The 13,482-nt window shown below is 56.2% G+C and overlaps 2 protein-coding genes across 2 annotated transcripts in view; one reads left to right on the forward strand and one right to left on the reverse strand.

Moving 5' to 3' along the window:
* Positions 1–13,482, forward strand: part of ZDHHC7 (zinc finger DHHC-type palmitoyltransferase 7) — a 111,257-nt gene that overhangs the window by 91,431 nt on the left and 6,344 nt on the right. The window lies entirely within an intron of this gene.
* Positions 1–13,482, reverse strand: part of CRISPLD2 (cysteine rich secretory protein LCCL domain containing 2) — a 60,275-nt gene that overhangs the window by 8,449 nt on the left and 38,344 nt on the right. Inside the window, exons 12-14 of the mRNA XM_027076325.2 lie at positions 12,326–12,398; positions 10,684–10,759; positions 4,782–4,915 (exon numbers count right to left, since the gene is read on the reverse strand). Coding sequence (XP_026932126.1) covers positions 4,782–4,915; positions 10,684–10,759; positions 12,326–12,398 — 283 coding nt within the window. The remainder of the gene's footprint in view (positions 1–4,781; positions 4,916–10,683; positions 10,760–12,325; positions 12,399–13,482) is intronic.

Consider the following 13,482-nt stretch of genomic DNA (forward strand, 5'->3'; position numbering starts at 1 on the left):
CTAAAGGCTCACCCGGCCCCTCCTGTCTACAGTGGGGCGTCACGCGTACTGGTAAAGAGCGTGGGCGCTGGGGGAGGCGGCCTGGGTTCGAGTCGTGGTTCCGGCTCACCTCGCACGAATCACTTAACCTCTCTGTGCCTCCCTTTCTTTACTGATAAAGTGAGGATTCCTGGGGCTCCCCCCATCATGGGGCTCTTGGGGGAATCAGGTGTGCCAATGTGTGTATAGACCTTAGAAGGTGGGAGGGGAAAACCCACCGGTTTGCGAGCAGAGGGAGCCCGACGCCCGGCCTTGGCCCAGGCTGGGTGGGGGAGAGGGCAGAGCTCATCCCATCTGGAAGCAACAGCTTCGTGGTTCCGGCTCAGCCTCTGCGCGCACGGAGAGATTTTCAGATGCCCAACCCTTGAGAGTCCAGGGCCGGGGTGCCCAATGTGGCAGCCGCCAGTCACGGTGGCCACGGAGCACCTGTGGCTCGCCCGAACTGGTGGGGGGGGTGCTCTATGTGTGCAATACGCAGTGGACCCCAAGGTCTTATTTGAAAAAGAGAATGCATGTTCTTTCATAACTTCCTATTATACACGCTAATATTTTGACATCCTAGCTTAAATCCCACATATCCTAAATATCTCCTCCTGTTCCTTTTTACTGCGTCTACTAGAAACTTTAGAACCCGTGTGGCCTGAAGAGCGTGCCAGACGGGCCCCGGGAGGACGGTGCCCGGCCCACAAAAGCTGCTACACGGACTGTCTACCTTTGGATGCAGGTCCGTCCACACAGATGCCACAGATACACACGGGTCGTGTCTGTTGACAACAAGTGACCAAGAACATTATGTGTCATTGTTGGTGCATTTCCCAATCTCTCCTTGTGAAACCTGCCTTTTCAAAATGGTCCCGGTCTAGGAAAAACTCCTGAACGGATATTGACGCGGATGTCCAGCTTCTTTCCGCGAATATTCAGGCAAAGCCCAGTTCTAACGTCAAAAGCTCTTCCTGATAACCTTTCCTTTCCTCCGCTATCCTTCACGGACACGTGTGTCGAGACCGAAGATGCCTGTCCTCTTACGATGTCCCGGTTCTACAGACACCTCTTTCAAAACTTTCAGGAAATCCTCTTTTAGAAAAAAACAAACAAGAAAAAAACCCACCACTAAAACCCAAGTCACTTCACTTTACAGCAGAACCACCTTTGGCCCGTGTGCTGAGAATTCTGTTCAGGAGGCTTTTGTTTGTTTTTCTGGAGGATTCCCTACGTTTACAAGGAAGTTTGCTGTGAACAGGTCCCCGAGGGTCCAGCAGCCACAACTCCCTTGGGGACCCACTGTGACCGCTCTGGGGTCCCAGCAGGCGTTTGGGACAGAGCCACCCTCCCGGCCCAGGCTTGGTTCCCACGGTCCGTAATGGGAACAGGCTCCGCGGAGACTTCTCAGTCCTGGCTCTGTGCAGAAGGTTGCTGAGGTCCCATCGAGACAAGGGGTGGCAGCGGGGGGGCGGGGGCCTGGAAGGAGCCATGCCACCGAGGAGGGGCCTCCAGATAGTGAGACGGGGCCCTGCTGGATGTGCTCAGCCCCCCGAGCCTCTCTCCGTCACAGTGATGCCCGGGCCCCTACTTCTGCTGTCATTTCTCTGGTCATCTGTGCCCCCTCTAGATGACAAGTCCCACAGGGGCAGAGATCAGGCCGTGTGCTCCCTGCTGGGTCCCGGTGCCTGGGACACGGTGCGGGCTCACCAAGTGTCAGGGGAGGGCACACCGGAAAGATGGGTGTAAGGAGGTAAGGAGGGGCTCCTGGGCGGTGCTCTCCCTCCAGTCCTGAAAGACAGTCCACTGAGGCTCTCGCGTGCATGTGAGAACCACAGCGCCTCGAGGTGCGCAACGACCTTGTAAGTTGCCGTGGCGACGAGGGCCACCGGCTTCACCGGGCACTCACGGTGAGCCACTGGGAAGTGCTTGGCACACACAACCTCCCCACAACCGTGTGACACAGGAGGGACCGAAGCCCAGGGAGACGCCCACCCGAGGACGCCCAGCTGGCGGGCGGGGGGAGCAGGGTCCCAAACACCATCGGGCCCCGCGTGCCCGCCTGGCCTCGCCTCTTGCCTGCGTGCAGGGTGGACCCTGTCATCTCGCTGCCCCGGGGCCCCGGGACCCCAGCCCTGGTCCTGGTGCCCCATGAAAACGCACCGAAAGAATGAAGTTTAACCACAAATGATCGGAATCCCGCACAGCGTGTGCCGGGGACATGACTGGCCGCCTCACGTCACCGTCCTGCGTGCGCCAGGACCCCTGGAGGCCGTGTCCACCCAGAGTGCCCAGCCCATTCCCGGAGCTTTGGACTCAGCAGGCCTGGCGGGAGGGGCGGGCTCGAGAATCCGCTTTTCCAGCAGGCTCCCCACTGATTTAGATCCTGCTGGTCTGGGGGGCCGGTCTGAGACCCCCCCCCCCCACCTTACCACTACCCCAGGGGGCAGGTACTATCACCTTCCCCTTTACAGGTGGGGAAACTGAGTCACAAGAGCGCATCCGAGGAGGAAGGGGAGCAGGATCTCAACTCTGCATTTGCCTAGAAACTCACTAGAACCTTCTGAGCAGCCCAGCGGCCATCAGGCACTTCGGGGCCTGGGAAGGGCTGCCTGGAAGGTATTTATAATGACGGCAGCAACCCTGGCGAGTCCCTCAGGAAGAAAGAAAAAATGACGGGTTTCCCGGGGTGGGGTTGGTTACAGCAGGGAAGAAGCCACTTTGGGGACCCGTCCCAGTCCCTGCTGTCCCCGGACACCCACCTGTGGGGGCCGCACGTGAAGCCGTTGCGGCCGCCCTCGGGGGGCTGCTGAGCTGCTCAGGGGTGAGCCGGGCAGAGGGCACGCGGGCCGGTCACCACACTTCTCAGCAAGACCGTGTCCTCTTCGAGGGGAACAGAGCTCAGCAGAGCGGTGTCCCGGGATTTCTTTCCCGCCTGCCCAGGAAATTCCACCTAATCACTGCCTTGTTTCCCTCCCGTTAAAACCAATGGAATTTCCCTTCATTAGGCTTTTCCCAAAAAAGGTGGCCCAGGCTAAAGACTATGCCAAGGCTGTTAGCTCTGGCGGTTCCGGGCTAAGGGCAGGGTTACCGCAGGGCCCCTGGGGGTCTGGATGTGATTCTGCCGCGTCTCCACGTACAGCTGAGACTCCCCAGCAGGCCGGGAGGCCGGGAGGCCGGCACGGGCACTGAGCTCCTTGGAGCCACGAAAGCCCAGGCTTCAAGGTTCCTGGCAACTTTTACGTTCTAGATTTTATACTCTTTTTCCAAAGAAGGCCCCCTCTGGGCGCCTGGGTGGCTCAGTCAGTTAAGCATCCGACTCTGGCTCAGGTCACGATCTCGCGGTCTGTGGGTTCGAGCCCCGCGTCGGGCTCTGTGCCGACAGTCCGGAGCCTGGAGCCGGCTTCGGATTCTGTGTCTCCCTCTCTCTCTGCCCCTCCCCTGCTTGCGCGGTCTTTCTCTCTCTCAAAAATAAACATTAAAAAAATTTTTTTTTAAAAAATATAAACTGTCAGCATTCCCCTCTGTTATGGGCTCAATTGTGCCCCCCGCCCCAACCCCTATGTTTAAGTCCCAACCCCCAACGTCTCAGAAGGTGACCGTATTTGGAGAGAGGGTCTTCAAAGGGACACCTAAAGTAAAAATGAGGTCACGAGGGTGGACCCTGACCCAATCAGACCGTCCTTAGAAGAGATTAGGACGCAGATTCGCACAGAGGGAGGGCCGCGTGAGGACACAGAGTCGGCCGTCTACACAACAGGAGAGAGGCCCCAGAAGGAAGCCCCCCACCCACATGTGGCTCGCGGACCTCCAGCCTCCTGAACTTTGAGGATAGAAATGTCTGTGCTCTGAGCCCCGCCCGCAGCACTAAGAACAAATACACCCCCGACGGGGGTCTGCCCCTGGGTGGTCTGAGAAAGGCTGGTGCCTTGTGTGAGCTCACGGGGCTCTCAAGAGGAGGCCCCAGGACTGGGGCCTGGGTCCCCGGGCTGTGAAGCCTGGGACTTGCTTCCACGGACAGCAGGGCACAGGTGAGAATGAGCGGCATGGGCCAGAAACCGGTCTGGCAGCCCGAAGCGGCGCTGGGACCCCTCGTGAAGAATGTTCTGGAAAGGCGTACCCAAAGCCTTTGACGTTTGCGCCAGCAACTGAAGCAAACGATCATGGCAGGTGCAAACATCCCCTGCAAGGCTGCTTACCACGGTGACGATCAGCCCCTGGGCAAAGCGCTGAACTGTCCAACCGGGAAGGGGGGCACGGTGCGCTCACCGGACGCAGCCGTGTGGCCTCGCCCGCAGCGACACTGGGAGCGGCCTCCGTGACCTACCGAGGGCTCGTCGCTCTCAGACGGGCACTGGATTCATCCTCCAGCAACCGTGTGAGGCCAGGACCAGTTTGGTCCCCCATCACGGGTGAGGAAACTGAGGCACCAGGAAATGGGGTGGCGACTCACGGTCACAGAGCTGGCGAGCGGCAGAGCCTAGTCTATTGGATGCCAGACCCTGGGCTCCTCCTTCCGTAAGTAACTATACTGTCACCTCGCTATAGAGGACCACCGCGTCACCACGATCTGCCCCCGCTTGTTCTGCGCGGGACGACGCACGCTCCTCCGTGCCCAGAAAAAGTCCCACCGCATCTCCCGGGTGCTTCTGAGCTTTCGTCAGAGAAAAAACTTCTTGTTTTCAAAACAGAAAGGCAGAGAATTCTGGTGGGAATGCCCTTGGCTGGCCTTGGGTGTCGAGAGCCAGAAGACGCACCCCTACCTTTCAGACTGCACTCCGTTCCTGAGCGAGCCCACGTAGGCCTTCTTTTTGTCCACCGGCATCACATCCACGTAACCCCCGCTCTCCTGCCCGATGACTCCCGCGTGCACGGCCGTCTTACAGATGCTTGAAGTCTGGAAGCACAGAAGAGCCGCGATCAACATCGAGAGTGTTGTGCTCGTGAGTGAGGCCCTAATGCCATCGGCCAGCACTTGGTGGCCTGGTTGGGGGTGGGGGAGGGCGCTGATCAAGTTACGGCTAAGAAACAACCATCGCCTCCTTGATTCCCCCGGGGGTCTCTCCGGAGAGACCCGGCATCATTCATTCGTTCCTTCGTACGGCAAGTCTTTCCTGAGCACCTACTACATGCCAGGCACTGAGCTAGATGCAGAAAGTTCCGCAGGGAAAATAAAGACTCTGCCTTCAGGGAGTTGAGGGAGACCGACAAGTAACAAATACGCAAAATAGCAACTCTGCCTCCGAAGGAAATAAAGCCAGATCGGGAGACAAAGTGGCTGGGTTTGGAAGGTCTCTTTTAGGAGAGTCAATCAGGGCTTCGACTGCTCTCGGTGTGGTACCTGAGCTCAGATTTGGACGGCAAAAAGGAGTCGGCCACAGCCTGGGAACAACTCTGGGCAGAGCCACCCAGGCAGAGGGAGCAGCTTGTGCAAAGGCCCTGGAGCCTTTGCGTGACCTCGTCATGTCCAAGAAACAGAAAGAGGGCCAGGGAGGCCCAGAATCTTCCACACCGGTCAGGTGGCTCGCACGTGTGGCCGGGGCCTCACCCACCGTCTGTGGGGCGCACAGCCCCCCCCCCCCCGCCGCAGTCAGCGGGGCGAACACGGACTCTGGGCTGACCGTGCCCCAGGCCCTGGCCGACCACCTTTGGCTCTTATCTCGTTTACGCTTCCAGTGAGACGCGTAACCGCCGCTATCCCCGTTTCACAGGCCGGGAAGTGTGGGTTTGGGGAGGTCCGAGAACTGGGCCAGGGCCACGCGGGCAGCTAGTGGCTCCGCAGAGATTCCAGCTGAGGCCTGGTGGAGCGCGAAGTCTGTGCTTCTGGGGTCCACGGAGTCACGGCCTCCAGAGACGCCCACACCCCCATCCCCAGGGCCCGTGAGGATGTGACCTCACGCGTGGCCGAAGGCCCCCGCAGAGGTGACTAACTTAAGGGCCCTGTGCGGAGACGAGCCTGTGTTACCGATGGGTCCACAGTCATCACAAGGGTCCTCACGAGAGGGGAGGCAGGAGGGACAGAGCCAGGAGGCGGCGGCCCAAGCAGGGGCCGTGGGCGGCCTCTAGAAAGTGGGAAAGGCAAGAGAACCACAGGCGGCCCTGGAGCTTCCGGAAGGAACGAATTTCTGCTGGTGGCTTGACCCTGGAGAGACCAGTATCGGGCTCCTGACCTCCAGCCCGTAAGCATGTGTTGCTTTTAGGCCACGAAGTTATGCAGCTTCTAATCGCCCCCTGATAACAAAAAAGCTTCCACTGATGAGGCCCCTGAAGTGTGAGGATCTGCAAGCCTTCAGAAAAGAGAGTCAGCAGGAGATCGGCCCCAGGGACGTCTGAGAATGTTCGGCCAGGCTGACGGAGCCGCTCAGAGACAGAAAGTCAAACCATGCCCACGGGTCAGGGAGCTGACTCTGGTGCTGCCTTCGCTCGTGACCTAGTGACCTGTGGCCGTGGCCGTCACGGGGGCTTAGCCGGCAGACCCTGTGCGTGTTGAGAGCCGCCAGGGGGCCGGTGCGTTGTGCGATCGCGTGCGGTGCAGGGAGCGGAGGCGAGGCCGCTGCCGACCGTGTCCCAGCTCCGCAAACACCGCCAGGTGCCTGTCACCCGGCGGGAGGGTGGGTCTGGCCTTTGCTGCCTCCCAGGGCCCCCTGTCTGCACGGTGCCTGGGACCCAGCAATCACCCGTGAAGCGACTCGGGTCCCGACCGCTGGCCAACCGGGCCGGCACCTCCTCCGCGAAGAGGCAGGGCGGCCAAGAAGAATCCTGCACGGTCGTACTTTACGTGACGCGTCAGCAGGGGTCAAGTCCACAGACACAGCACGGGCAAAGGAAGCGTCTGCTGAGGTGCCCCTGGCCTGGGACAAGCAATCCGCCATCCAGCGGGTTCCTGACCCCAGACGTGAGTGGGCGGATCGAAAAGGGCTGTTTGAAAAACCCCCGTTTGAAATCCCACGCGGGGCCGCTACCCTGTCCTGTTCCGAACCTGCCGAGCCCCCTCCAGGCTGTGGGCCCCGGCCTCCAACCCCAGGCCCTTCCAGAGAGGCCGCTGGTTTTGCAGAAGAAAGTCGCTTCCCAGTGGCAGAGGCCGCCCGGCACCCTGGGAAGCTAATACCTCGGCCGAAAGCGGGAGGGTCCCAGAGCCAGAGCGAACACCCGCACTAAGGCCCAGAGGACAGGACCGCGTGTGGGCTGTGCCTCAGTCACTTGAGTTACTGAAAGGCAGTTGCAGTGCTGCGCGGCCCCATCTTTTCTCCGTCAAGAGGCAAGCTGGGCGAGGTGGGCTCCAGGGGACCTGTGAGGCCCCAGAGTGTCAGGCAGAACTCTGGGGGCCTCTGGGGTCAGCAAGAACTTCTCTGATTCTAGCGCCCCGTGCGGGGAGACCCCTCGGGCTCAGGGAGGCCAGGACAGCTGGTCGCCCCGTCTGCACAAGGAAGCCTTCTTAATCCCCCTCCTGGGGAAAGGATCCGTCAGCCACCAGTTCCCAGGAAGGGTTTGTGCCCGGCCAGGATTCTGAACCAGTGCGCCTCCCTCTGTCTCCGAGAGAGACGGGGGGGGGGGGGGGGGGGTCTTCCAAAACGCAACGATCAGTTTAGAGCCCCCCTAAACGCACGGTCAGTAGAGGCGAGCTCCGCGAGTGAGTACCAACACGCTTACCGTTCTGACCACCGGGCAGAGCGGGCCCTCCCGCAGTCCCAGCCCGCGGAGGCGCGTCCTCCAGGCTCAACGCTCCCAAGAGGCCATGCACGTTGCTTTTGTGCCCTCCGTGACGGCCCTTTGCCTCCCAGGCCCTGATTTCAGGACACCAGTTGTGACAACATCGAGCCCTCGGCCGGGAATGTGAGAACCTCACACCGACAGCCCGATCCTTCTCAACAGCCGAGTGGGGGTCATTGTGGGTAACATTTTGGAGCGTGCACCACACAGGCCCCGTTGTGTTTCACACGCAGAAATGGAGACGTCTCTCAATTATCCTCCGTGGGAGGTGTTACTCTCTCTTCACAGCAAGAGGCCCCGGGAGGTTAAACGATTTGCCCAGCAGCCCGCAGCTGGCCAACAGCAGAGCGGGGACCCACCTGGAGCTGGCAAGCGGGACGCTACTTTTCACGGGATTATAAGAGCCTGCAAGGGCTATCGTGGAGCTACTACGGGCTCCGGGGTTGAACGCGGGCTCCGTTAGTTGAGACAAATGGAAGCAGCAGAATCGTCACAGTCCCCGTCACCAGTATCACAAATTCTTAAGAGGCTGTCATCCCAGGCCAGAAGCATCAGCATCATCTGGGAACTTACTCAAAATGCAGATTCTCTGGCTCTCCGCCAGATTCGGAGTCAGAAACGCTGGGGTAGGGCCCGGAAGTCTGTTTGCACAAGCCCTCCGGGGAATTCTGATGCGTGCGTGCCCAAGTGTGAGAAGGAGGGAGCCACGGAGGGAGACAGGGAGAAGAGATAAGAAACTGAGGTCCAGGGTGGGGGAAAGGCTTGCCCGCCATCTCACAACCGAGTCGTAAACTCGCACCTTGACCCGGACTGTGCTCTTTGGGCTGCACCCCGATGTCTCTCCTGCCTGCAGCTCACCACAAAGTGAGGCGAGCAGGCGGAAACGGCGGCACTATGAGGCCCTTCGAAGATCTGGAGACAACTCTCCCAAAATAAATCTCTTAGCTAAACAGACATTTTCCAAAAAGGCATCATCATTTCCCAGAATACAGAGTGACCTAGAAACCGAGGCCAACAAAGAACCTCTAAAATGGGATGGAGCTTGCTTTCTTCTCTCCTTACTCGGCCAACCTCCTCTCCCCGTCTCCCCACCCTGTTCCTCTCTTTTCCCCTTTTTTCTTTCCTTCTTTTAGTTTCTGAACAGCTTAACATTGAAACATCGACTAACGCCACACCGTCTCTTATTTATTCCTTCAACAAACATTCACCGAACAATCATTTATGTGCCGAGCTCCGTTTGGAGCACTGTGGTTGTTCCAAAAGCTCCAAAACCTAGTGAACAAGGCAAACACTCCATAGGGCTCTTCACCCACGTGCCTGTTCACATCAGTGTAATTATGAGTGCAGGTGCATTCAAGCAAGGCACAAGAGAGTGGGGAAAGGACAGAGTCTGAAGCAAGACCTTCCTGGCACCTCACCTTGGCCTGTGTCAGCTGTGTGATTTAGGGACAGCCTAAAGCTGTCCTGTAAGATGGGGACACCTAAGCCTGTAAGCCTGTAAGATGGGGACACCAATACTTAGAAATGGTGTTTTTAAAGAACCTAAAACAACAAAAGATAACTTTATAGTGTTAATTTCCATCAAGTTCTCCTTGCAGTTCTAACCTTCAAAGAACAGCTTTATATGTTCAGCTGCTATGTTGTTTGGCGCATACAGATTTGATCTCATAAATCCGATCTTCATAAATTATACCTTTTGTGCCACCGTGCAATGAATTGTGGTGTCCCACTCAGTACGTTTAACCTTAAATTCCACTGTATCAGACAGCAATATTGTCACTCCTGCTTCATTGTTTCTCCGCATTTGGCTGGAATCACTTGGCCCTATCCCTTTACTTTTCAATCATTTTAAAACCAAAGTGTCTGTCTTTTAATAGCAGACTTTGGCTCAAACATTCACTGTAACAATTGATACACATTATTTTACTCCTTCATTAAACTTTCAAAACTCAGTTTGGGCTTAATGGCTTCTGAGAAGAAAAAAAAAAACTCATTTGAAGAGGAAAGGACAAAAAGATAGGAAAAAAAAAGGGTGAGCCATGAAGGTTGGTTTGACTTTACAGGACTTAGTGACCTCACACTTACAGAAATCTGGAACAAATCAGCAGGTGGAGGCAAAGACAATGGTGGTGGGCGGGAGAGAACAATTAAAATGAAAATGGAAAAAAGTTGAGTAAAAATGTTAGCTGGGGATAAGCAACGCTGATCTAATCATGAGATTTTTAGACCTCGAGATTCCTTGGACTAGAAAAATCCCAGCTGGCTCCTTCTACAGAGAGGTAAGCAACTTGGCAAGAAATCACACAGCCTGTTGGGCAAGGCTGTGACCACATTCCCATCTCTTGGGACGCCATGTCCCTCAACCCCCGGGCAACTGGAGGGAACAGACTACGTTCTGGAGGATTCGTTAAGAAAACTCAGGCTGAAGCTTCCTTGCTAAAGTCAGTAAGGAAAAACAGACGAACAGACTCCGGTGTGATAAGAGTGGTCCTCAGCAAGTAGTAAATTAGTGTCACTTGTATTTCCTCCGGTGTTTTTAGCTAGGCGGGTACGTAGCCAAAAAGAAATACCGTGAGGAGAGTGGACCAGTTCTATTAATGCGTCAGGAGAGCCAGAAAGGTGTTAAATATCCGGAAATGAAGTTCGTGATACAGGAAAGCCGGCACATTACAAATGCACATCAACGGGGAAGCGGGAGTCAATCGACCGAACTATGAGAACATGTGCGTAAGACGAGGTACGCCTGCATCTGTATTCGTGAACATACACGAGCGGACGTAGTCGCTATGAACCGGGAAACGAGGGCAACGGTTGCAGAAAGAAATGCTGTGGTCTAAAGTCAGCTAGAGACACAGGAATGAGATCTCGGGTTTCTGGCATCCAGACTTTGGAACGTGATTTCTGAGGGCTTAGCGTGCTTCGAGAGGTGGTCCCGGAAAACACCAGCATACTCACGTCTGCGTAGATGTTAGTTCCAAACACGGGAGCCCAGTAGGACGGCTCGTCTTTGCAGTGTGCCGGACAATGAACTCTGGAAAACAAGACACGTTTGTGCGATGGTCACGGCCAACAGAAAACAGGTCCCGAGAAGCGGCTGGCCCTCCCTCTTGGAGCGTCAAGGTTTAACTACTTGGATGGGAAAGGAAACTACCACAGTGTGTACTCTTTGAGAAAAAAAATATATACCTCTCGCACCCTAGCGGTGGTAAAGAAATCTTCCCTCTTCTTAAATCGTGCACACGGAATTTTAAAAGTCCGTACCAAAAGAGGCCCGCAGAAACAAGGTGAAAGAAAATAAATATGTGAGAGATGGGAATATGGGCTTGTCGGAGGTCGTACCTCCCATTCTCGGGGGTTGGCCAACTCATACCGGGAGTACATCACGGAGATTATACTCAATAGACTTTTTTAAAGGCCGTTTCCCTGCATGAGGGCGGAAAGGGCGGAGGGCCCTCACCTCAATGAGTCAGACTATTACAGAGAGGGGGTGCTGATAACCTGAGGCGGAAGAGGTTAGATCATCACTGTGTCAGTCAACCACATCCCTGCTGTGTGCCTAGAGGATTAGGAGAACACCTCAAACTGGAAATGGGTGGGCCCCAGCTGGTGTGAGAGATTCAGACCAGGGAAAAGCATGAGCCCCACCTAAGAAAAGGGTTTTGTTTTTTTTTTTTGCCTTTATCTACAACGGTATGCCATGTTGCTGGAACCCAGGGACCAGGAAACCAACATGGCGTCCGGAAGCCATGTGGCCCCAAGGCAGGCAGGATCCCGGGAGGCAAGAAAGGCAGACAAAGGGACTGGGAAGTTACAACAGTCCTGCGGGAGGGAGGGGACAGGAATGGACCGAGAGAATATGCGTGTGAGATTTTAAAAAAGAAAACAGAATGTGGGAACGAAAACTCTTTCTGACTTTCTCTAGAACGGCAGGCCAGAAACCTCTGTTTTCTATACTTGTGCTGTGTCAAGCTTTTCTTTTTGTTCATTTGTTCTTTCCGAAATAACTTCCTTGTGCTTCTCTTTAATATTTGGGTTTACTATTGAATAGTTAATAAGAGGTTGTGATCCTTGGAACATTCAAAGGGGATCAGCTTCGCGGCGGAGGGCCAGTGGGGGCCAGTGAGAAGGCCCCGAGGGGAGTGTGAACAGCAGAGGGGAAAAGTGGGGGGGGTCCCCGTCCAGGGTGTGCCCCTCACCAGCAGCCTCCTGGGGCTCTTCCCTGCTCACACCTCGGGGGTCTCCACATGTTAGTTTTAAGGTCTGTCTCATGGAGGGAGAAGGGTTCACAGCTCCCGAGAGGACCTAACAGGTGCTTCAGAAGGAAGTGTTACCGGGAACCCATCGTTTTATCACGAAACATCACCCTCCAAAAATCAGCCGGAGAAGGTTTAGGCAGCGCACGTAAAACCTAAGTGTGGTCCAGGCACAGAATGGAAACCACCGTGAAGAAGGAACCACCGACGTGCTCAGCAGCACAGGTGAGTCTCGAAAGCATTACGCAGAGTGAAAGAAACCCCACGCGATGACCCCCGACGCAACATGACGCCTCCTTCTCTCGGCCCCTGTGTTGGCAAAACCAGACGCTAGACAGTCTCACCTTGGGCAGTGGGTCCCCGGCTTCTCGAACGGGCAGAGCTGAGCAACGGTGGTGTAACAGTCCAAGTCCTGCACTGGGGACAGGAACGCGATGGGAAACGGTCAGGTCGCTCGCAAGCCGGGGTCTCGGGCTACCCGCCTATGAAATGGGCTGCTGGACAACTGGGTCCAAGAGGCTCACTGGGCCTTCGGACAGAGGTGGGATGGGAAGCCCACAGGTGCCCGGCCCCAGCAATGCTGGCACCTCACCTCGGGCCCCTCAAGGGGTGAGAAGCCCCGTGGCCTGAGCGTGGCTACAGCACAAAGGTGTTACCACCCTCGATCGTTCCTCCGTCGGACCCATGATACCTTTCATTTGCTTTTCTCTTTTGAAGCTGTTCACCTTCCTTCTCTTCACGGTAGGTATTATTCCAATTATACAGAGTTGGAAACAGAGGCCCAGAGGCCAAGAGGCAACCCTGGGTCTGCATGGGACACGGTGGGAGGCCAGGCTTCTGGTTCCCAGTCTAGCGATCTTCAAGGTCACGTGGGTTTAAACAACAGAGGTAAAAAGGGGCTCTAATACTGCCCACCTGTAGTCTCTGCGTGTCTTCAGCTAGTCTGGGGCTCGGCTAACTCTTCCAAAAGGGCCAGAGGGCAAATATTTAAATACTTCTGGCTTTGGGGGCCCGACGGACTACGTTGCAACCACTCAACTCTGCTGTTATGGCTGAAACCAGCGACAGAGGACGTGTAAACGAATGGGCGTGGCTGTGTGCCAATAAAACTTTATTTACAAAGACAGAGGGCAGGCAGGATTCGCCCCTGAGGGTGGCAGATCGCCAACCCGTGGTCCCGCCTATCATTTGGGTGGGTCGGGGATCGATGTAGCAATCCAACAAAGGGGACTGGTTCACTACACCAGGGGCCGCCGTATCATGGCAGGCAGATGAGATCATTAACACTGGGTTCATGGGCCGCCTGCGTGGCTCAGTCGGTTAAGCGTCCGACTTCGGCTCAGGTCATGATCTCACGGTCTGTGAGTTCGAGCCCCGCATCAGGCTCTGGGCTGATGGCTCAGAGCCTGGAGCCTGCTTCGGATTCTGTGTCTCCCTCTCTCTCTCTGCCCCTCCCCTGCTCATGCTCTGTCTCTCTCTGTCTCAAAAATAAATAAAAGCA

This window comes from Acinonyx jubatus, chromosome E2 (assembly GCF_027475565.1).
Source record: "Acinonyx jubatus isolate Ajub_Pintada_27869175 chromosome E2, VMU_Ajub_asm_v1.0, whole genome shotgun sequence".
NCBI lineage: Eukaryota > Metazoa > Chordata > Mammalia > Carnivora > Felidae > Acinonyx > Acinonyx jubatus.